Source organism: Thalia democratica, chromosome 5 (genome assembly GCF_965202585.1).
Source record: "Thalia democratica chromosome 5, ktThaDemo2.hap1.1, whole genome shotgun sequence".
NCBI lineage: Eukaryota > Metazoa > Chordata > Thaliacea > Salpida > Salpidae > Thalia > Thalia democratica.
In genome coordinates, this window is record NC_139169.1 from 45,333,194 (window position 1) to 45,359,170 (window position 25,977).

Below are 25,977 nucleotides of genomic sequence, written 5' to 3' on the forward strand. Positions count from 1 at the left end.
TTTAATTTATAGTTTTTTTTCTTTAATTTTACTTTTACAACATATTAACTACTCAAATCAACATGTATACTTAAACGACGTTTGTTTTGGTTGGAAATTATTTTATCAACTAAAAAATAATTTGTAGAGTATTCAGTTTCCTAATGTGAAAAAAGGGTTAATTTACCACATATAAGTTTCTTTTGACAAAAGTTTTCAAAAAAGTAGTTTTGACAACCAGAAAATTAATAAACATTTTTACATGATAATAATGAAAAAAATTAATTTACAAACATATAAACAAATTTATTTAGCTGAATTAGAAAAAAAACTCATACAATTCTCCTAAACAACGAAACAAAAGTTTTATTATTTTAACTAAAAATTTAATTTAAAAACATTTTTATTTATGCCAAAGTTTATAAATATATATATTTACATTTAAATACACAAAGCTAGATACTTTTTAAAAGTTTACCGATCAATGTAGCTTATTTACAATTTAACAAAACAACTTTTCAAATTTTTGCTTTCTACTACTTTTCAGACACAAATCTCCTCATTACTTTTAAAGCGCTTTGGCGCGCTTCGATCATAGGACAACCGACAAGTTGCTGACTTTTCAAGGATAAAACTCTCTCGGTCTTGATCACAATGAAAACTTGTAGCTGGTGACAGAACAACGACGGCGTTGCTATTCACGCCGGTTGTACTCCGCAAAGAAGCTGCAATCAACATTGAGCTGATAAAATTGAAATACTAAAGTTGATTTTTTAAGAGTTAAATTACAAAACATTAGACAATGAATATAAACGTAAAAAATTAGAGTGAAGCATATTTTCACAAAAGCATTACTCATGGTTGCCACTGATCAAGCTGAGAAAAATTTCCTGACTTTTTCCTGACTTTTTACCAAAATTTTCCTGAATTTTCTAATTCAAACTCTTAAATTAAACTTATTCTAAAATACATAATCTAACACTTGAAACTATATAATGCTTTCAATCTAACTTTAATACAGGTTAAAAACAACAGTTTTTTGCTGAATTCTATCATCAAACTTCCAGTACATCACTCAAACCATCTGTGTATGATTGATGTTTGTAATAAACAGCTCTATCAGCAAAATACTTGTATTATTACCTTATAAACACAGCTTGTCTGAAAAAAGACACAATTTTTTAGCATTTCCTAGCATAAATGTATCTAGATAAACAAACGACATATAAGGAACATATACAATTAAAACCTTGAATTAACTTTCACAACTAAAATCTTAAAACATTAACAAATTTTTACAGTTGAAACCTTAAAACAATAAAGAACACATTTTTTTAGAATTTCCTAGCATAAATGTATCTAAATAAACGAAACGACATATAAGGAACTTTTACAATTAAAACTTTAAATCAATAAGGAACTTTTACAATTAAAACTTTAAATCAATAAGGAACTTTCACAACTCAAACCTTAAAACAATAACGAATTTTTACAGTTAAAACATTAAAACAATAAAGAACTTAATCAAATACTGATTTTTTTTAATGTATGTACTAAAATTTATTTTCTCCGTTTTTTAATTAGCACTTCAATCTCTTTATCCAATAAAAATATAGTTTCCTTTATCTGGTCTGCATTCCGCTTCAATATACACATTAACTTGTTACATAAAATACTAAACTAACTGCTTAGTTATAAAGAACTCAATTTTATACAGTAGACCAGTGCTTCTGAACCTTTTTCTAGTGGCTGAACCCTTTTCCAAAGTTCAACTTTTCCGCGGAAGACCTAATTTAATTTTACATAAAATGTTTAATATAATATTTCCAGCAAAACTTATATAATTTCAGTGAAAACGAATTTTTAACAAAACTATATCATTGTTAGAAATCATTTGTAATAGTATTAAGTCGAGTCAAACTTAAAGTGCGCCAGAGGCATTCGGTATTTTATGACTCTGTTATAGATAAACGAAAACAAACATGATTAATCGCAACGTCATAAAAATCTTTCCTTGCATAATAAAAACAAAATGAGAGCTACAAACAATAACGAAATGAAGATGAACCTAATCAAATTCACAGATTACTGTAATAAACGGGTAAGATGCTTAACGAAAAATAGATAAAAAGCATTTAGTGCGAAACTTGAACTTGTCTCTTAGCAACAAGCATGTCAATGCGCGGCTGGATTTTGAATAGACTGAGACGGAGACAGGCAGAAAAGGTTGGAGTCAGCATACAGTTCCTTTGCTTCGTTTTAATGTTTGTTACATGCGAAAAGCCGGACTTGCAAAGATAAGTGGTGGTGAATGGTAAAAGAAACTTTACTGCACGCTCTGCTAAGACGGGGTACTCTGAAATTGTACATATCCAAAAATCTAAAAGCTCCTTACCTTTGAAACTAAATTTTAAATTGCTATCTTCAGATAGTTGCAGCAATTCGTTTTCTGCATCTCTAGGAAGATTCACTTCTTCTGAAGCAATATCACACATAAAAGGATTCAAAATCCATAAATTTCCGATGCGAACATCTTCAGGAAAATAATGTTGAAACTTTATAGACAAAAGATCAAGGTGGTTGTATATTTCGTCAGAGAAGTTGAATTCTATGCATTTTTCATGGGCCTCATCAAACCGGTGAAACATCGCAAAATTACTATTGCTAACTTTTTTCTTCCAAAAGTTAATTCTATTTTTTAACGCCTCAATCTTGTCTGTCATGAAAAAAATGGAATTTTGCTTCCCTTGCATGCTTAAGTTCAAAGCGTTCAATTTTTCAAAATATCGGTGAGATAAGCCAGCCTGGCCAAAAAAACATCACCTTCAAAGAACTTTACTAATTTAAAGCCTTCATCTTTAAGAAAGGTGAACACCTGTTTCTATAATTCAACGAGACGAATTAGTGTCCGCCCCTTCGACAGCCAGCAAACTTCGTTGTGATAAAGAAGTCGCAGATAGTCAGCATCTAAACTTTCACATAGGTATTTGAAACATCTGGCCTTTGTGTCACTTTTCTTTATAAAATTAACAGTTTTAATCGATGCTGAGTGAACTTCTTGTAAAGAAGAAGGAAGATGTTTTGTTGCCAAAATTTCTCAATATAAAAAACAATGCATTTATTTAGCTTCAATCGCTTTATCCTTCATTTTCCTCACTGCACCATTTTTGGACTCAGTCATAGACGCTGCACCGTCAGTACAAATGCCGACACATTTATTTCACTCTAAACCAGGGTTTCCCAAAGTGGGTGATATCGCCCCCCTGGGGGCGATTTTAGTTATTTGGGGGGCGATAATTAGTAAGGGGGCGAAAAGGGGGCGATTTTAAAATTTTGGGTTGTCATAAAAATTTTACTTTTTATCTTGATATTTTACTAATTTTAGCTTGCTATCAAATATTTGAGCCTGAGGTAAAACTTAAACAAAAAAGTCTATTGTATTTATTTAAAATATAGAGAAAAAAATCAAGTACTTATGACTCCTACTTTCAAGTTAATTATATATTTTCATTTATATATTTTCTTATTTAACAATTACATAGATCATAGACGATCGGAAATCCTCTCATTATTTTCAACCTTACATATATGTTATTTAGGATCATAAATGGTTTGTAAAAATATATTTTATCGATATTAACTATCAGCTAATGATATTTCCAATTGTTTTTTGAAAATTCATTAAGTTAGACTAAGAAATAAAACTAAACAGGGTTGCCAACTTACCTAGAAAAACCTGGAACTTGACAATTTAGGCAAAAAAAAATCTAAAAAATCTGGAATTTTTAACAATTTCAACATATTAAGTAGTAAAATTTCGATTTGACACAAAAAAGCTATCAGATAGATAAAAATATGTATCCCTTCGTGGCAGATCTTTTTGACGACTCACAGAAAACCTTCTCAGACTTACAAACTGACTTTGAACTTAAATTAATTTTTTATAAAGAACGATATGAAAGCTTTTGGACTCAACAAAAACTAAGGCAAAAGTATTCAATCATTTGAGAGGAATTTAGATTGTTGTGTATAGTTTTTTTCCTTCTAGCTACGTTGTTTAGAAAGCTTTCAGTTTAGTTATCATCATCTTGAGAAAAGTATATAATCTAGATATTTGTAAAGGAGGTGACTTGAGGCTTTATATGACTGATTTAGAATCAGATTAGAAAAACTTGCAAGCATTCATGAACCTCATCCTTCGCATTATATTAGAATTCAGTAGCAGACATTATTTTATGAATTTTTTTTTACTTATTTGATCTTTTAAAATACTTCTTATTTAACCTGGTTTGTATTGTATTTAAGTAGTCTTTTTATATTAAAAATTCTTATAAGTTATTTATTCTTTAACAGGTTTAAATAATGCCTAATAATTATTAATTACGGTAGACTTCCTCTTGAGTTTGCATTTTTAACCCAAAAAAAAGTGCAAATTTGTATTTTCTTAAATTTAACTTAAATGAAGTCTATTACTAACTAAGTATTTAAAAAAAAATACACAGTTTTATAATACAATAGCTTATATAGATCTTTTTTCTATGAATATTTGTTTTATGTTTTAGTTAATTTCATGTATATTCATAACGTTATTGCATATAAGACATCTAAATTTATCATTTTGTAAAAATAATGGTAATAATTTTTGAGTTTAAACTTTTTGATTTTGTTCAAAGCGCGAACTGAAGAGGAAGTCTACTGTATTTATAAAATTGTTTATGTTTTAAATATGTTAATAGCTTTGTTTTGACCTAATTAGTTTTTAGTTTATATTTGTCGATTTACATTACACTAAAACTTTTTATAGCATAGTAGTTAAAGTATTTGTTTGAAAGAAATTTGTTTGACATATTTTTGTTAATACTTGTTTGATCTGTATAAATAAAAAAATATTGATAACCATTAAAGTTTTTATTTCAAAAATTATTTTTCGGTTTTAAAAGAGTATAGATTTGATATCTCTATTTGAAATGACTTCAAACTTTTCATTTAAAAGATTATTAAACTCAAATTTATTTTCTAACTTGATTTATTAATGTTAGAAAATCTATATATTAAATAATTTTAAACTATTAATACAACTGTTTTTTGTTTTATCTTATTTTTTAATATATTAGCAATTAAAATAAGTTGTTTATTTTAATAGTTCAACACTAGTTTTTAGTTTTTCACTGTATTCTTCGGTAAATTATTGTAGGCTAATAACTAGAGAATAAATAAAATTAAACAGTATTAAATAAGCCATCAAAAAGACTGCTACAGTTACAAAACAAAGTTTAAACATAATTAAAAGAATTTTTAATCGATTACTTTCTGTTCACAGAATTAACTGCAAAACATTTGATTTTTTTTGAATTTAAATTAAGAAAAAAATGTTAAAATTAAGGTTCAGTTTCCTAAAGGTTATTCCAAGTCAAATACTATTTAATGGTATTCTACTACAAAACATATAGTTTAAAATTAAATTTTTAATTCTGCAACTAACTTGCTTATAATATATTTTAGCATTGAAATTAATAATTTTACTGCATTAACAGAAGCTATTCATAAAACCACTTTTCATGTTAGATTATCAACCAGTCGGTAAAACTTTCTACAACTGGATTAGAAATGGTGTTTTAATATTTATTTTATTATGTGTAAAATAATCTGTTCATTCTTTTGTAGTTTTTTAATCTCTGGTATTTAATTTTAGAATATGCCTATCTATAAAATAATTTAAGTATTTTGTGCGGCTTAAATAAGTTACTTAGTATTCACTTCTAAATGTCCGAAATTCCTTAAATGAGAGATAGTTATAACTTCAGGTTTCAGTTAAGATTTCAAATGGGTAACGTACGGTCCAGATCCAATGAAATTTCGACCCGCTAAGTAATTTGAAAACTACTTGTGCAAAATAAACAAAATTTAGTTTTTTGATGCTTATGATTTTGAAATACACTTTCAATTTGGTTTTCATTTCACAATAGTATTTCCTAGATCACAATAATAGTAAATCATTTTATTAAAATTATGCTCGAGTTTTAATTTTCTATATGTTATTTATTTTTAATTGTGCAGCCCGCAATTACATTTTTTTAACGAGTTGAAACAAGAAAAAAATTTTTAGTAAATATGAATAGCTGACTACAAAAATTTTCCACCACTACCCTAAAAGTTTCATTAGCTTCAAAACAATTGATATTTATTCAGGATTGATAACACAAGGCTTTTTGATATTTAAGTATTTAATACACTTTACTAGGTTTATAAGAAAACAACAGCAACTTATTTTCTCAAGCCCTGTAAACTACTTTGAACACAGCCCAAAAGTGCGTGCATAAGAAATACCAGACTAAATTACATTTCGAACACAAATTATTTGGCTCAAAAGTTTGTACTCAAGAGAAAAACTACTTTTTAAAATCTTGGGGGGCGATTATTTTTCAAATTTCTGAAAAGGGGGCGATTTAGTAAATGAGTTTGGGAAACCCTGCTCTAAACCCTTGCTGATGAAATAATTTTCGACACATTTCATTACTTCAACAGAAGTTGTTTTTGTATGTAATTCTCCACAAAATAATATATCTTTGTTGAATCCTTCCTGCCCACAATATCTAACAAAATGAGTAACAAGGCTTTGCCGCTTACGTCAGTGGACAGTTGAAGTTTTATGATTTATGTTTTTTTTTTCTTTCAAATTTGTTTTTTAAATTTCGAAAGGCTTCGCGGAACCCCTGAGAGACGTCGCGGAACCCTAGGATTCCGCGGAACCCCATTTCAGAAGCACTGCAGTAGACTACCGCTTAAGTACGCACTTTTTTTGGTACGCACCCCGCCTTAAGTACGCACTTATCCAGAAAGACAAAATCGAGAATCTACTCTCATTTCAGCATTGAAAATCCTAAGAAGTTCCCTCATATTATCACGGGAGGTATATGTTGGCTTTGTTGGTGCAACTTTACCTTTATCCTTAGACTTGTTCCATAGAATCATTTTCTGACGCTTTCCATTCATTTTGCTAAATTTCTCTAAATTTTTCTAAAATTTCTAAGCTTTTTTTATTCAAAAACTTTCAGAATATCTGCAAAAGAAAAACTAATTTTAATGTGACATAATATAAAACTAGTTAACCACAAAAACTAGTTAATTTTATAAAGTCAAAATAAAAATTTAAAAAGAAACAACAACAACAACAACAACAAAAAACTAAAGTTAGAAAAAACTAATGAGCATCTTATCATTGTGCACTTATAATATAAATGTTTCTACTAATATAAACTTTCTTACAAAAACAGTCGTGAAACGTTTTTCTTTCAAACAAAAAAAATCAAACTTTTTTTTAGTGATGTACCGGACTCACTATCCGGGTCCGGCCGGATATTGCCATTTTTGTCTGATATCCGGATCCGGCCGGACTCTAATTTGAAAAAAAAAGTCCGGATCCGGTTCCGACCGGATTCTAATTTGAAAAAAAAGTCCGGATCCGGTTCCGGCCGGATTCTAATTTGAAAAAAACGGATCCGGGTCCGGCCGGATCCTAACAGAGATCCGGCCGGACCCGGATCTAGTTAGTAAAAAAGAGCATACTGAAAAGTATTTTTTCAAAAACAAACCCTGTGTAAATTAATAAGAGTCATTTTCGTCAGTTAAAATTAAACACCTACCGTGATTGGCTCATTTTGTACACGTGACTAATTTACATTTGTTTACATTTAAACTATGAAATAAACATTTCAAAAATGCAACTCTTTACATATGTTGTAAAATTGAAAACTTTGGAATGAATACTTGCATTATTTGTTGTTTAAAGTTGAGCTCAGAGAATATTTAGAGTAATACGGTTGAATGTACGAGCCAATGAGAATCATATGACAAAATGTTTCAAACTAAATACTGATGCAACAAAACATCAGAACATGACAGGCAGTTTATATGTAAGCAGTTAGTTAGTTTGGTGTGCAGCTTGTAGCAACAAAATATCTTGAACTTTTTGTGAATGCTTATTGTAAGTAGTGTTCTGTTTTAAAAGTGAATATTTCAACTGGTGTTTAATTGTTTAAATATTTAAGACAGGTTTATAGTTTAATAGTTTATGAAAAATTTTACAGTTTCTTGTTTACTAAAAGTTTTATTTAATTTTTAGTATATTTTTTTAAGTCTTTTGATATAGATTTAAATAGCTCCCAGTTTTTAAAGTTTTACCAAAGTAATTAATAATTTTTTATATGCTAGTATTTCTTGTTGTGTTTTATATAAAAGATTCATCACTCAAAACTGTCGTGTCTGATTATAGAAAGTAGTCTCAGTTAGAATTTAGTATTTGTTAGATATTAATTAAATAAGGTAGGATTTAATTATGATGGGTAGTACTAATAAGTTAAGTGTACCACAATCAGTCCACAACTTTACTACCAAATTGTCAACCTTTGCTAGCTGTTCTATTGATTATTAGATTAAAGTAATTTTTTAAGTTTTTAAAAACCTCATTCTGACTCAGGCTTGTTTATACTCACTCTAGCTAGTTTTATTGACTTAAACAGTGGCAACCCTGCTAGTTTGAAAATTTTTGGGAATTTTAGAAAATCTTGGACTGCCTCAGGCTAGTTTAGATTTTATAAAAACTCAGGCTAGTTTTCTTTTAAATTTTGAATGAGTTTGAGCTGATCCAGATTTCAATATTTGGTAATTTTCTAGTGTATTTTGTTCAAGAACTTGATTTCAGATTTTTAATTGTTTATAACACCTAAATTTGTAAACCTTGTGGCTAGCTGTTCTACTTATTTATTAAATTAAAGTTCTTTTTTTTTCAGTTTTTAAAAACCTCATTCTGACTCAGGCTAGTTTATATTAGTGATGTAGCGGACTCACTATCCGAGTTTGGCCGGATATTGCCAATTTTGTCTGATATCGGATCCGGCCGGATTCTAATTTGAAAAAAATTCCGGGTCCGGTTCCGGCCGGATTCTAACTTTAAAAAAAAGTCCGGATCCGGGTCCGGTACATCACTACTTTTTTTAGCTAATGTAAAAATCAATGACTGAAGTTGACTTTATATATTAAATGTATGTATTATTTATGTAAAAACTTTTTATAGAAAAAATAAATAATTTTAAAATCTATTAAAAAATTTTTGCAGATAAGAATTATGTACTAAATGTTATTTAAAATGAAAAGACTTGTTTATTTGGCTTAATTATTTGATAGCTATTTGTAAGAAATAAAACAAACAACTAAAATTCATGTTATACTATGTCATCAAAAAGTACGCACTTCCCGTGCTAAGTACGTACTTTTTGGTCAGGTTCAATTTGCGTACAAAAGCGGTAGTCTACTGTACTTAAACAAAAGACACTTTGATTCTAAAATTATGCTAGATAAACTTTTGTGTATATATCACAGTTTCACTATGGAAGTGTCCTTGCTACAGATCATCAATACTAAAAAGCTTACAAAATCTGCTTGTTCAAGTAGGGTACTTGTTCATTATGTTAATAGAAAATTTTAGCAGTTTTATAAAGGATATTTTACTAATTTATACCAGATGAAGAAGGCATTGGAAATAAAATTAAATATTTTTGTAAATTTCTAGGAAAATTTTGGAATTTTTTTCTGACTTTAATAGATTTTTAATTAATTTTCACCATTTGAAGGCTTTGGAAAACAAGGAATTTTTTAAATTAAAACTGACAAATCTGACTTTTTTTTCAATTTCATCAAATTTCCTGACTTATCCGGACTTTTTTTCAAAACCCCCTATTTTTTACTGACTTTTCCTGACTTTTGCAATTTTTTTAAATTTTTCCTGACTTTTCCTGATTTCCTGACCGAGTGGCAACCCTGATTACTTTAATGTACATAAATAAATCTTTTAATTCAGCAACCCCACTTAAAGTTCATGAAATTTGTTGTAAAAAAATTCAAAATTAAAAATAATTCAATAACTATTGTCAGGCTATTATGAAATTCATTTTTTGATATTGTTTACTAAATTCTATAAATTAAACTTATATAGTAATAAAAAGGTTTGTAAGTTTACTGTAATTGTTTTTTTTTACATGTATATTTAATAAAGCACAAAAAACATATTTTTTAGTTTTAATCTGATCTGAGAATAAGTTAACTAACTTTAACTAGACTTTATAGTAACAAGTACATTTATAACTTGACTATAAACCGTTTTTCATTTATCTTCTATGTTTAAATTAAGTACCGTATTGAATAAAAAACCACCCACCTTTTACCTAGTTCATATGAAGATATCATAATTGCACATGCAGGTGCTATTTTGCAAATTCTTGGTGTTAATCCTGTTGTATGAAAAGTATATAACATTTAAAACATTAAACTATAAACCACAGTTTGCGTTTTAATAATTTTCAGTTTCAAAATATATAATTTGTACAGCATGATTCAAACTTTTACAGATTTTTGTTATTTAAGAAAACAACTCAGAAAAATAGTAAAATAAGAATTCAAAACGATTTTAGTAAAAAATAACAAACATTAAAAGATTTTACAAACTTTAATAAAACAATTGTAATATTGCTCTAAATAAAGAAAATTTATCATTTTAAAAATATGTGAACAAGCTTTTAAAAAATACAGTTTGTTGTTTTTAATCTTTTTGCTATGCAATTTTTATCATATCTTTTAAAACAATTACCAACAACTATAATATTTTTAGGATAAACTTATATTCAAAAGCCTAGACTTTTATATATAAAATCTGTCTTATTACCTTTTATTCAAAAGTTCTAAGGTTATCTAAAATTCTAAAAAACCATTTAACATTATGTGTTATCAATTAAACGAATACAAAAATAACTTACCAACAAAAAATCCTTTTGCACCTTGACTTTTAAATGTATTCTTTGTTATTGAGCTTAAAGATGTATATTGAGCGGCATCTAAATACAACCAATAATTATACAATATCGACTTACTGCCTTAGAACAAACATATATTACACAACCAGACGGTTGAAACGCCTTGTTTGCTTAATAACTTAAGTGTAAATATTGTAAAAACAAATATAATAACTGCATAAAACATTATATATTTTCTACTTGTAAGATAATTTTGTTTAGTAAAAATTTCACTTCTTTCGGTTTACTGAAATGAAATTAAAAATAAATTAAATGGTTTTTACTTGTCGCCGATTAGTTTAAAGAAACAATTATTTACTTATAGAAGAAAATTTGTAGATCTACAAAATATCAACTTTATACGTTTAAAAAAACTAAAGTTTAAGCAATATAAAGTGAGCAGTTAAAACATACAGTGACTAATCAAGAGCTAATTTAAAATCACTATTTACACATAACCGCGTAATATATGTTACAAAAGCATTGTGTAATTTATAAGACAGGCACTACTTAAAAAATGTTTAGGGCTTGATGCACTTAACCTTCCTCAAAGTAATGATCATTTGGTGTCAAATCAGTATTTGTACATATTAAAAAAGTATCATACGCTTTAAGAGTATATTTGTTTCCATTTAAATTGAAAAGCACAAACCTCCAAACAGGTTAGTCGAACCAAGCATGACTTGTCTTTTTGTTTTGACAACATCGAAAGGATGAGTCATGCAAGCTGAAAGTCCACCGGCAAATATTCCAGACAAAAACGATTTAACAAACAAAGACTCCATAGTCAGTTCCTTTTTCATCTTCTCGTACAAAAACCAGTAAGTAACTGAAAAAAAAAAGCTGACATTTAAACTACAGCATTTAAACTATTTAAAATAATATATAGAAAACTTTTATACGTAAATTTAAAAACCCTACAAATTTATAGGAAGTATTTATTTGAAAATACTTTTAATAAATTTATTGGCAATTTTTTTTTAATTCAAAAAATCATTAATAAGTTCATATCAATTCTATAATCAAAAATCAAATATTAAGCTTGCAAGTATTTATTTTGTTTTGTTTAGAGGCAAAACTACAGTTTTTGTAAATCTAAAATAAAGTTTTTCAACTGAAAAATGTCAAACACAAACTTTAAATTTTATTATTTTCAATTTTTTGTTTGTTGGTAGTAAAAGTGAAAAATTAAAACGTTATATAGATGACAATTAAACAAAAACAGAAAAACATGACACCGTCGTGAAATCATGGTTGTTTGCCTAGGCAAACTCATAACCAATTGAGAAGAGAAAAGTCTGCAAAACAGCTGCGATGAGTTGCAATGATAGCAAGCAATTTTTAATAGTTTCGTACACATTTAGATGATATAGTTAATTATTAACTTCAAATGACATATGAAATATTTGATTTGTATTAACACGCTTACTTTTATTTACAGAGCATTAAAAGTTTGAAAAACTCATTTTAATTTTTTAAATTAAAACTATATTTTATAAGTATTAATTGATAAAATATATATACAACAATAAAAAACTATTTTCATATTTATACAAAATATAAAAAAATTCGATTAAGAAAATATGTAAATATTATTTTTGAACTGCATATAAAACACCGATTTAAACATTTTATATGCCAAATAATTTTATTTGGAAGACATAGAAAATATCAGGTAGTAAAACTATTCATATTATTTCTATTAGTTCTTTACAAATAACGAATTTTAAGTTAGCTAACACAAACTTTATTATAACAATAATTTTACGGACTATTAACTTTTTAGTGAATAAGTTAAAATATAAATTTTTAATTTGAATAAATATTTTTTATTTATGATATCTTTTGAAGAAAAAACTGTTTAAACAAACTTAATTCACTTACTAGGTATAGTTTCTTAAGGAATAAAACTTATTAAATTTTAAACATTTTTTTATTTAAAACTATACATTTTTTACTAAACTTACAAACAAATTTAGCGCAAATTATACAAATTAGAGGATCATTTGATAACTCTATTAGATTAAAATAATTAAAACTATACTCCTTACGTTTTTGTTGATTTTTAGTTAATCTAAAATCTAAAGCTATATATGTTAAGCGTCTAGTTAAGACTTATCAGACTTACTTGAAAATGGGACGTCTCTAATCAAAGTGGGAACTAAACCAATATACATCGATCTAAGTCCTTCATGTTTCACAGACGTTCGTACACTTTTCAGCAACTCTGTTAAAAAAGTAAAATGAAAGATAAGTTGGTAATAAATATAAATTGTTTTGAATGTAAAAGTAAATTTAAGTTTTAGTCTTAAATTTTCCACAAATTTTTTTTTGGAAAAACCACTTTTAAAAACCACCAAAAAAAAAAGCTAAAATGATTAATTATCTATTTTGATTTTTTTTGTGGAAAGAAAGTTCTTAAACATGTTCTTTAAAATAAACTTATACTATATTTACAAATTTACAAAATTACCTTGAGTACTCATCTTTTTAGACTGCATTTTCGTTCTTATGAGATCTAGTGGACTCACTACTACCACAGCAAACGCTAAAAGTATAAAATTAAATTTAGTTGAACAACTGTCTTAAGTAGTATAAAAGCATTGAAAAGATACTGCAATACTACTTTAGTAACAAAGTTGTTTTATATAATAAAATTCTGTATGATACTACAAAAATTTTTGTGTATGATAGATATTTAGTATCTAACAAAAATTTCGTTGTTTTAAGGGCATAGGGGGGTCCACCTTGATTTTTACAAGTTGATCATATTTTATAGAGTTTTATCTGAGCTATCAGAATTTTTAACCGCTTAAAAAAAATCAAAGTAGTTTTTGAGATATAAGCGATCAAATTCGTGACCTCAATAGGTTCCTAATGGAAGGCGCAAATCAAAAAGGCCAAAAAAAGACCATTTCACCAAAAATATATCTCCTCCTTCATTTTTTAAGCCACCTTCTTCAAATTTTTACACCAAGTCTATTATTAAATTTTAAAAAGATTGAATGCAGGAATTTTTTTAACTTTGAAAATATTTTTTTATAAAAAAGACCACCTTATTTTTTTAATCTAAAATTCTTATTCTTTAATGTTTTTAAAATCGCAACATTCAAAGTCTTTTAAACTAAAACTTTACCCACAAACAATCGCTTCACTACTTTGTACTTAAGCCCGCTTGGTTAAGATCACAACAACAGTTTCTCGCGACAATTCCTGCCTGATGTGTCCTAATTAGGACAAAACCGGACGTAGGATTGTCTCGGATGCTGTTGTTGTTGATCTTGCGGTAAAGTTCATTGTTTATTATCGATGGCATAAAACATCTCAACTTAGTTGATGATAGCCGAAATAAATACTGGCTAAAACTATAAAAGGTAAGTTTTATGAAAGTTTGAGGTCTCTAGCTCAAAAAATGAAGGAGAATATAGATTCTAGTAATTTTTTAAAATTCCGAGAAAATTGACCCCAAAAAATTTGTCGTCCATGCGTTTGTATTGGAAACTTTTTATAAAAATTACAATATCTCAAAGGTTAAAAAGATTTTTTATTCTATAAAAACTGGCATATAGTTTGTACTGCAAGCTTTCATATAAGATACAATGTTATTTTTATCTAAATGTTTTTTTGCTGAATTAGTCATCTAATTTCCATTACATCACTTGAACCATCCGTGTATGATTGATGTGTTTGCAGTAAATAGCTCTATCAGCAAAATATTTTTTTTTCTAATTTATTAACACAACGTGTCTGAAAGAGACACAATATGTTAGCATTTCCTAACATAAATGTATCTAAATAAACGAAAAGAAATATAAGGAACTTTTACAATTAAAACCTTAAAACATTAACGAACTTTTACAACTAAAACCTTAAAATAATGACGAACTTTTACAATTAAAACCTTAAAACAATTAAGAAGTTAATCAAATAAAGTTTTTTTTGACTATTTGTACTAAAATTTAATTTCCCTGTTTCTTCATTAGCACTTAAACATCTTCATCTTATGAAGATATGGTTTCCTTCATCTGGTCTGCATACCGCTTCATTTTCTTGGCAGTTAAAACCAATTGCCTGATTTTATTTAAATCATTCTTATCTGCTTATCCTACACTTGTCGAAGAGAATATTTTCTCTAAATCTAGCCACAGTTTTTTGGGCTTCATTTCCTTTCTTTTTGCACTCATTTTATTAATTTATACCAGATGAAGGCATTAGAAATTAATTTTGTAAACTTCTAGGAAAATTTTGCAATTTTAGTCTGACTTTAAAGTACTTTTAATTAAATTTTTTAATTTGAAGACTTTGGAAAATAAAGAATTTAGTAAAATTGAACTAACAAAATTTGACGTTTTTTAAAATTTTGTCAAATTTCCTGACTTTTCCTGACCTTGTGGCAACCCTGATATTAATAATTCAAAATATGAGAAAAAAACCTCTACTGATTCCACCAGCAATTCCAGGAACGAAAGGACTGTCGTATTTTTGTGCCAGCTTATCCCTAATAAGCTCATATGTTGGATAGTAAATCATTGTTGATGGGGCTGCCATTGCTCTGTATAAAGTATTATTTTTTAGTCGAATTTAAAAAAAATTAATTGCATCAAATTAATAACAACTATATTGATTTTACTAAGAAATAGAATAATAATTTAAACTTTAAATTTTGCAATTAAATAAAATATAATTTCTTATTTTTTAGTTCATAAGATTTAAACAAAAAACATATAAAAAACTAGCCAATGATGACATTTAGGATATCTTAATAAAAAAATCAAAATAATAGATATATACATAGACTAACAAAGTAGGAGAGAGTCCACTCCACAAAGATTTCGGACCTTCTTGCCTGACCAATCTCCACAATACTTGCTAAAAAATACAATGTGAACTTTTTGTTTACTATTAATAATAATTTAGGTAACAAAATATATTTAAGAATTGAATTTCAAAATTAATAACTTTCAAAAGTTATAAATTTTGAAATGTTTATTATAATTTGTTTTTGTTATGTGTGAAAGTGATCAACTTATCAAGTATCGTAGTCACAAAAAATAACTAAAAACTGATATTAAGTAGAGTTAGTTATTTATTTTTTAGTATGTGAATCTTAATATTCTTCTACTAACTTATAACTTATATAGTTTCAGTCAAAAAAAAAGTAAGCATGCAGCACTTTAAGTTTTTGTTATATAGGTTTATTCAACAAAGGGTTTACTTTATATTAAATAAGTCAACAAGAACTGGACTAACTTATGAAATCAAAAAAATGTTATCTAAAGACAAATCATGCAATAAAGTATATAAAAAATATTTAAAATATTTATTCACTTGAAGAACTATTTTTAATTAACTAGTGGCCATTAAACTTGCATTAAAAACGATGTACTGTTAATAAGCATTTTTATAATGAATGTATCATTTATTAGCAGTGATTCTTGTTTTATTAAATATTATTTTTATCCCAAAACACATCATAAGTTTATTTACATATAAATATTTCCTTTAATGATACATCTTTTTTTACTAGTCTAAGTTTTGGCAAAAAAACACTTTACTTTTCTTGTTTAAAATCTTAACTTAGCAACAAGGCAAAAATAAGTTTATGACAACAAGTAAATTACGAGAACATAATAATGTTCGATAGGCCTACTCACAAAGTTAAGAAATACTTAAATAGCTCAGACGGCCAGACGGCTTTCACTGTGATAAAAGATATGCTCGAAAGAATATGATAATAATAAAAAATTCCAGTGCTTTAATAAAATCTTAAACGCAAAAATTAGATTCATAACTACAAAAAAAAAAGAAATAAAAGCTTTAAATCAACTCCAGAATTAAAAAGCTGCGAAAGGAGAAGGAAAACCAACAATAGTGCTATACTATTTGTATCTAGGAAAATGTCAGAAGTCTTGGTTGCTTTCCGAAATTCTCAAATTTGATAGTAAAACTATATAAAACTAAAAAAATACAGATATGATTTTGAAAATTTATCTAAAAGAGATGGTTTGAACCAAAACTGAGTTCTTAATTTTTTTTTGTTTTGTAATGTTTTAAAGGTTTTTTTAATAGTAGTAACTTAACTTCAAGTTTCTTTTTGCCGTTTTTTTAGTTTCACAGTAACTTTTAAAATATAAGCTTTAAAAGTTTTTTTAGTTTCATAAACTCCATATGGAAATGCAAAAAAAGGCAAAAAAACACTACTGACTAAAATTATATCTCTTCCTATATTTTTCGAGCAAAGTTTTAAGTCTAATCTTCATAAAAAAAAATATCTGTCAGAAGTCTTTTTTTTTAACTTAGTATTTTATTTTTGTAAAATAGAAAAAAATATTTACTCTCGTTTTTTCGATATTATTGAGTTATTTTTCAAACTTTAAAAATTTTACTGACATATCTTTCTCAATATGGCTAGGAACATTTCCTAATAATTTAACGCCTCTAGAACGAAAATTAAAGATATATTTATTGATTTTTTAAACTTTTGAGAAAACTGACAATAAAAATTACAGTATATAAGTTTCTAGCTTAAACTTTTTTTATATGACTCTATCTTAAAAGTATATTGAAACTTCTATATTCTTTAAACACTGACTTAAATTTCATATTTTAAGGTTTTATCTTACAGTCAATGTTAATTTAAGTAAAAATATGTTGGACCTTATAGCCTTAAAATTTGTTGAACTAAATGTTGAAATTTTAATTTTCTACAAAAAAAAACTTATTTAAACGCAACAGCAGTAGCTTCTTTTAAGCACAAACTACACACGGAAATGTTTCCATCAGCTATGTGCTCTTTTTAAAACCTCGACAGACATTTTAAAGTAAATATCCTAAACAGTACTTTTAAAAGTCAGTTTTATCTTGTACAAGCTGCTATAAAAAAATGATGTTTGGCATATTGTAAATTAAACTGAGTTGGGCACCAGCTGATGTGAAACTACTTATCAAGGTCAGAGTTAACTGTTGCCTTGTAAATAATGTTTTCCAAAAGACAAATAACCCCTTTCAAATTATATTTTAGCTATCATCGCAATTTCAATTGAAATTTATGAGAATAACTATAATACATAATTATAAAGTGTTAAATAAAAATACTCTGAGTTTAAGTCAGTGTAATCTTGCTGCAAATATAAATTGAAAGTTATCAATTGCATTTTTACAACTTTTAGATTCATTTATTGAAATTTCGTATATTAGTCTCAAGTGAAGTAGAAATTCTGCAGAAAAACTTTATACATTTATTCGATTTTAAGTCATATTTTTTTGTGTAATTTATCTACTTCTTTACTATGTTTATTGAGTGTTAAATTTTAATTAAATTAGCTAAAGATTGTCTACATGAAATGTATTTTATTTTTTAACTCTGCTTCTTTAAACAAAACAATATTTATACTAAATAAAAGAACAATATTTTAGCTAATTGAGACTTTTCAAAAGTGGACAAGCTTTGACTAACTGTAACTTTTTAAAAGTGGAAGGAGAGGAAAAGTAAGGTACATCAAACTGTATTTAAAACTGTTTTGTGTTTAAGGCGAAATCCCAGAATGAGACGCATGCAAATACTGATGCAATTTTAATACAATTTAGGCAAAGAGAAAATAAAGTGTCAAAACTCCTGATTTAAACCAGCCACAGAGAGTGGTGGACAGAGTCGTGTCACAGCCTTGCTGCAGTAAACATGTAATTCCAGAATGGATATTTATATTGTTTTCTTGTATTATATATTTATTTATTTATCAATGATACTTTTTATAAGTATCTATTATTTAAATTAGAAGTAGTCAAATCACATTTTTTTTAATACATTTTTAAAGTATATTCTCTTAAATTCAAATTTTGTTTAAACTTTCTAATAACATTTAAAGTAATTTCTTTAGCATATAGTCCAGGGTTTCTTAAACTTTTTTGCAAATGGCCCCTTTAGAGAATTTGAAAAAGCAATGGCCCCCTTAACTACGATAAAATACATATAAGACCTTTTTTTGTTTTTTGCTCTTCATCTGCAACTCAAGAATATCTAGTGTAAGTTTTAAGTTATGGCCTCATAGCCCCTAGGGGCTATCTTGGCCCACTTTAGGAAACCCTGATATAGTCTTTTATATTGAATATGGTTCTTTATATTTGTTAGTGTTTGCAATTGTTCTTTAATAAATTATGTTCACTCATTGTAAGCCTAGTTTTATACAGCATAGCCTTAAGTATAATTTATTATCAGTATTACTTAGATTAGTATTGTTATTATTTATTTATTATAGGTTATAGTGTAGGTTTTAAGTACATTATAACCCTACCTACAATTCCATGTGGGTTACACTAATGAAAATCTTTATAAAAAATTAATAAATTACTAAAGAAAAAATAACTTAATTGTAATTTTAAATAAACGCGTATATATAAAAATCATTTATTTAGAAAATTAACTAAATATTAATCAAAACTAAAACTTTTGTCAAGAATCACTGCGTAAAGAAGATTATAATCAAAATGCAATAACTATCACCCAGTCTAATCATATGATTTCCACTACAAGTTTTGAGACCACTTACCTCATTAGGCTTTAGAAGTGGACTCACCATAGTACTACTAAAGCGTTGTTTAGGAGTAAGATAGCAGTTTTGTCCATGTTTGTGATTTCCATACAGCTGCATGCATAATTCTTCTACACAACAATTACAATATGACATACATTTAGATGGTCCATTAGAAGTTTGAAGACGCGTCTTGATAACATCAAATGGAGTTACTGTTTAAACAGTGTAAAAATTTATAAAAAAGTTTGCTATGATATATTTAAACTGGGAACAAGTCAAATATGCACGAAGACACTTTTGCACAAAGAGTCAAATTTGCACAAAGAGACACTTTTGAACGAAGACAATTTTGCAGAAAATTTCGCAGAAGAGTTTAAAAAAATTAAAAATTAAAATTGCCAACTAAGGGTAAGGGGCAACAGTGACAGCAAAAAAAATAAAATAAATAAAAACAAACAAACAAATATGAATATAAAAAATAAAAAGACGATCAAAGGTTAGAAAATATGAAATATAAACAAATAAAAAAGTTATCGACCAAAGGTAAGGATAGTGGGTAAGAGTGATGGTTAAAAAAAAACTAAAGATAAAACAAAAAATAATTTAAACAAAAATAAATAAATAAACAAAAAAGCTTCAAACCATACAAAAGTATCTTCGCCCAAAAGTGATCTTTTGTGCAAAAGTGACCCTTCATGCATATTTGACCCTTCAAGCAGAAGTGTCTTCAGGCAAAAGAGTCTTCGTACATATTTGACATCCACCCATTTAAACTATACTTTTATAGTAAATATTCAAAAATTAACAATTAATAAATACTTACGCTCAGTTTTTGAGTTACTATCTTTTTTTAATACTTCAGTTTGATTGTTATAGAAATTTTCATTTTTCTTAAAAAATTGAAAGTTAAAAAACAATAAACCATTTAGAAAACTAAGCAGCCTTTATCTTATTATACCATAAATAATACAAAAAATACATCTAAACTTTAATAAAGTTTTAAATATATATATTTATATATATTTAATAAAATCATAAAATCTATGAGGCCAAATATAATATAAAAAATTTCATTAAATAATATGTGATAAAAACTTATGCAAAATACTATAATAAGGTGGCCTACTTTATAACTATCAGCAGAGCAACCATATGTTTTTAACAAAACTTTCCTTAGCTTAAGTGTTCTAACAGGTTTATTTAAAACATAAATTTTCATGCTAGAATGACGGTTAAAGCTTTTAAAACTACAATAGTTAAAACCACTTAACTAATAAAAAAATGCTACTTATGGAAACTTAAGTTAAAAATATTGAAGTTAATGTCACCTACCTATACTAATATGATATCAAACATATTGAAATAATGAAACATTAATTGATACTTTTAAGCTAAAAACAAAACAATGTTTTATTTATGACTTTTTGATTAAATAAACAACAACTTTTTTTCAAAATCAATACTTTAAAACAGTATTTCTGAAATGGGAGTCCGCGGAACCCTAGGGTTCCGCGAAGCCTTTTGAAATTTAAATGAAAAAAAACATAAATCCTAAAACTTCAAAAAAATGGAACACATAAAATGTAAAACATATATAACTACAGCATTCATTGATCTGCTTATCTAGCAGTAGGACTTTTAATGGGTATTCATTATCAATAGGTGTCCTGGTTGCGCAAACTTTTGCAAACTTTTTGAATTTCTATTTTTAGTGAAGTCATGAAAATACTGGTATTATCACTAAAGCAAACAATGTAAGAGCAATCAAAACAAATTCTTAATGTTTACACAATAAAACTAAATAAAAAATATTTATCAGAAACTTATTTCTGGTATATTATATTGTTTCAAATGCTGTAAAAATGTTTAAAATGACGTCTATTAGCTTGATTTAAAATTTGATATGTATAAAAGCTTATTTTTTACTTAAAAAATACTACTATAATTTAAAAAAAAATCTGGCCAGGCCTATAAAACAGAAACTGATTTTAAAATAGCATAAATTTACATAATAAAAATGCAAACTAAAATGGCAAATAACTAGAAATCACTAAAAATCTATCTTCCCCTACGTTTTTTGAGATAACTACTCAAACTTTTAGGAAATGTTCCTTGATATATTTAGAAAATTCTGTCGGAAGAAATTTGAAAAAAAATATAAAATAAAAATTATATATAAAAAATAAACAAAAAAAAGAGTTTTTTATTTTTTTAAATTCTGTTTCAACAGAATTTTTTAAATACTGCAAGGAACATTTCCTAAAAATTTGAGGTAGTTATTTCAAAAAACGTAGGAGGAGATAGATTTTTAGTGATTTCTAGTTATTTGCTGTTTTAGTTTGCGCCTCCCATAAGGATCCTATTGTTTCCTCCAACTTTGACCGGCTATATCTCAAAAATTGTTTTGAATTTTTTAAATCTATAAAAAGCATCTTGTAGATTAGTAAAAACTATATAAAATAAGATCAAAAACCAAAAAAGAGTGTTTCCCCCTATGCCCTTAAATTTCTATGTTTTAGCTAAGTTTTAAAGTTTGTTATTTAAGTGCTTTTTCTGTTTAATTATAATAACTCATGATATTTTTTTGATATTCATTTATAAAAAAACACCTAAAGAAAATGACAAAAAACTTTTAATATTAAAAAATCTTCGTTTATTTATTATAGAATCATAAAATACCTATTGCCTCTGGCGCACTTTGAGTTTGACTTGACTTAATACTATAACAATTGGTATGATTTCTAACAATGATATAGTTTTTCTAAAAAAATTGTTTTTTACTGAAATTCTTTTGTTTTTTTGCAGGAAATATAATATTAAACATTGTATGTAAAATTAAATTAGGGGTTTGACGGAAAAGTTGAACTTTGGAAAAGGGTTCCGCCACTAGAAAAAGGTTCAGAAGCACTGCTTTATTTAGCTGAAGATTTACAGCTGCAACATAAATATTTTTCACCGCAATACAACATAAAGTATTTTATATATTTGCTTAAAATTAAACAGTAACATATAATGATATATATTTTTTCAATTTGTACAAATTACCAGACAATTAACATCAAAATATTAAAATTATGACAACCTGGTACATTTTTTAAAATATCAGATAAAAACAGAAAAAAAACATAATAAATAAATATATTAAAAACAACAGGTTTAGCTCAAAAACTTAATGAGGAAGCACTTAGCAAAAACAGTCTTATATAAGCTACAATTCAAAAATTATTTAAATTTATCAGTTTTTTTTTTTTTTGAAAATAAAACATAAATATAACCTAGTGTTTAAAAGTTATAATTTTATTCTATATAAAACGAATATGTTCACATTAAATTCTTTGTTTAGCTTCCTAATTTTTTCGAAGTACAGAATATGCTTTCAAACTGCAATAAAGGTTTGTTCTGACTAAAATAGCAATTAAGGGGGTAGGGGTATAAATAATTTTTTCATAATTTGAGCTTATTTTATAGAGTTTTAACACAATTTGATTTGATTTTATAGAGTTTAAAGGCCATAGGAGGGTCAGCAATGTTTTTTCAAGTTGATATAATTTTAGAGTAGCTTCTAGGCTTCAAGATGCTTTTTATTGTTTTAAAATATTCGAATTATTTTTTTGAGATATGACCAGTCAAAGTTGGGCCGCATAATAGGTACCCTATGGTAAGGGAAAACTAAAACAGCAAAAAAAGACTATTTTATTTAAAATCTATCTCCTCCTACATTTTTTTAGCAATCTTCTTCAAAATTTTACAGTCTAATCTTTATACAATACAAAAAAACATTACTTTGGACTTTAAAAAAATTTTGTAAAAATATATTTTTAATTTTTTACATAAAATTTTAGTTTTTTAATCATTAAAATTCATAAGTAACGTTTTTTCTTTTAATATAAGGAACATTTCTTGAAAATTTGAAGAAGATTGCTTCGAAAATAAAGGAGGAGATAGATTTTTAGTGATTTTTAAATTTTCCAAGAAAATTGACTCCAAAAAATTTGCAGTTTATATATTTGTATCAGAAACTTTTAAAAAAATATCTCAAAAGATAAATGATATTTTTGAATTATATAAAAACTGGCTTGTAGTTTGTACTTAAAGCTTTCATATAAAAGCCAAGTTAATTTTTGTAAAAAAAAAGTGTTTACCCCCTATGGCCTTAACTAAGCTACAAGATGCTTTTTACATATAAAAAAAAAAAAAAAAAATTGAGATAAAGCCGGTCAAAGTCGGAGGCAACATAAGGTACCTTATGGAAAGCACAAACAAAAATTGCAGAAATTGATATTTAGCAGTCTTGCAATATTTAGAATATTCTGTAGGAAAGAATTTTTTTAATCAAAATACAAAATTAATATTAAAAAAATTAATAAAAAAAGTTTTTTTTTGTTTATCTATCATAATTTATTTTTTGTTCTGATAAATTTTTTTTAAATTGCAAGGAACATTTTCTGAAAGTTTAAGGTAGTTATCTCAAGGAGATAAGATTTTTTGTTATTTAGTCTTTTTTTGCCTTTTTTATGCCTCCCATTAGGCACCTATTGTAGTCTCCAACTTTGACTGGCTATATCTAAAAAAATATTTTGATTTTAAGAAAACTGTAAAAATAAACTTGTAGCTTAGTTAAAAACTATTAAAATAAGATTAATTGTGAAGAAGGTGATTTACCCCCATATGCCCTTAATTCAATTTTGGATTTTTGTAAGTCTTTTCTTTATCTTACAAACAATTTTATCTATTAGATGATTATTTGTCAAACTTATTTCATAAACTAAGCTTTATTAATAAAATATGATAGCTTGATTTAATAAGAAAACTTAATAAGAAGATTAACAAACAAGGTAAAACTAAATACTAAATATTATATTTAGATAATACTAGTTAGTATTGAAAATATAACAACTTATTTTTCTCATACTTTTACTAAAAATAAATTTAATAATTTAGCAAAACTCTACCAATTATAATTGACTAAAAATCACACAAAGTCAGAATTATTAATTTGGCAGACTTTAAGCGTGTTTTATACTTCAATAAAAAAAATATCAAAATAAATCATTAATTAACAATTAATTGAAACATCTACACCAGGGTTTCCCAAAGTGGGCCAAGTGGCCCCTTGGGGGCCATGAGCAGCAAAGGTGCAAAAGGGGGGTCATGAGCAATAAAGGAGCTACAAGGGGGCCATGACATATTCTGGAGCTGCTGATGAAGAGCAAAAAAAAAAGGTTTTAGGTGTTGTTTTATATTGAAGTTTTGAAACTTACACTAGATATTCTGGAGTTGCTGATGGAGAACAAAAAATTAATTCTTAGGTGTTTATTATGGTAGATTTTGAGTTATCTTGGTACAAGGGGGCCATAGCTTTTTTAATTTCTTTAAAAGGGACCATTTGATAAAAAAGTTTGGGAAACCCTGATATACACCATTAATGTTTTTGTTTAAATAATATTTCAAATTTAACTACCAAAAACAGAAGTAAGCAGAGATCCAGAACAAGCTGATATCATTCTTTGATAGTGAGTTGGTTCATCAGGATTGTTGCTTTTTACTCCAGAAGAACTCATTGTGGCACAAACAAAATTATTTTTAAACACTTAAAATACACTATCTGAAATTATTAATACTCATTATAATGTATAATAATTAAAAATTGATTTAATTCGTTTAACTTAAAAGATATATAGTAATCAACTTAAGGTCATAGGGTAGGAATGGGCAACTTACTGCATGCCAAAAAAAAATTCTGGCAGAAACCTATATTTTAGCTAAAACTCATATTGTGCAAAAAAAAAAATTCTGTAACTTATCAATTAGGTAACCTACTGCTCCCAATCAGTACTGCGTACCTAGGAAATTTTAGTTTTTAGTTACCTAAATTAAGCTTAATACAAACATGTTTTAAGCAACTCTTATAGAACAATGTTTAAAGGTGTGTTGCTTTTAAGAGGAAATGGTGTTGTGCTCATATAGTAGACTGCTTCTATATTTAATATTGGCAGTAATATATTTTTAACAAGCTCTTAACATTTTTATTAATTTTATAAGTTTACTTATTACTTACTTTGTTTATATGTATTTGTCATGGTTACTACAATCTCAGGTCAATTAGGCTAATCAGGATAATTCAAACTAGCTTGAATTTTTTTTAGAGCTCAGGTAACTTAATTTTTTTTTTTTTTTAATATAAACTTTTATTTTACAAGTTTTCGATTTGCTTTATAAACAAATAAAATTTTATTTTGAACATAGTTTTTTGATTAAAAAAATTGTACCACACCGGTAATTTTTACCTATTAAGTAAGTACCTAGTTGGCAGGTTACTGTTTTTAAGGACTAATATTTGGGGTGTGCTACAAAATTGAACTTTAGTATTTTTTAATGAATAATTCAATGTAGCATTAACAAATTAATTTTTTTTTATAAAAAAAATTAATAACAGGATTTTCATCAATAATTTGTTCAGTCAGGTACAAGGTAAAACATATTATGGCTCACCCTTATCAATTACAACTATTAGCAAATAAACTAAAATAAATTCCAAGCAAGAAACATCTAATTATAATTACTTCTTAATTACATATTACTAAGCAAGATTAGAATTATCAATTACTTACAATAATAATAAC

The 25,977-nt window shown here is 26.6% G+C and overlaps 1 protein-coding gene across 2 annotated transcripts; it reads right to left on the reverse strand.

Annotated features, from left to right (window-relative positions):
- Nucleotides 1-270: 270 nt before the first annotated feature.
- On the reverse strand, nt 271-24,954 carry LOC145835967 (mitochondrial glutathione transporter SLC25A40-like). 2 transcript variants are annotated; one of them, XM_082943740.1, is made up of 10 exons: nt 24,816-24,954; nt 19,397-19,566; nt 15,625-15,692; nt 15,257-15,375; nt 13,297-13,371; nt 12,952-13,050; nt 11,476-11,652; nt 10,788-10,865; nt 10,193-10,265; nt 271-704 (listed from the first exon to the last, which is right to left on the reverse strand). In XM_082943740.1, exons 1-10 carry the CDS (start codon nt 24,913-24,915, stop codon nt 674-676), a joined length of 990 nt encoding a protein of 329 aa, XP_082799866.1. In that variant the 5' UTR covers nt 24,916-24,954; the 3' UTR covers nt 271-673. The 2 variants fall into 2 exon arrangements, with proteins under 2 accessions (XP_082799866.1, XP_082799865.1); XM_082943739.1 differs by having other exon boundaries at nt 19,370-19,566.
- Between the last annotated feature and the right edge of the window lie 1,023 nt (nt 24,955-25,977).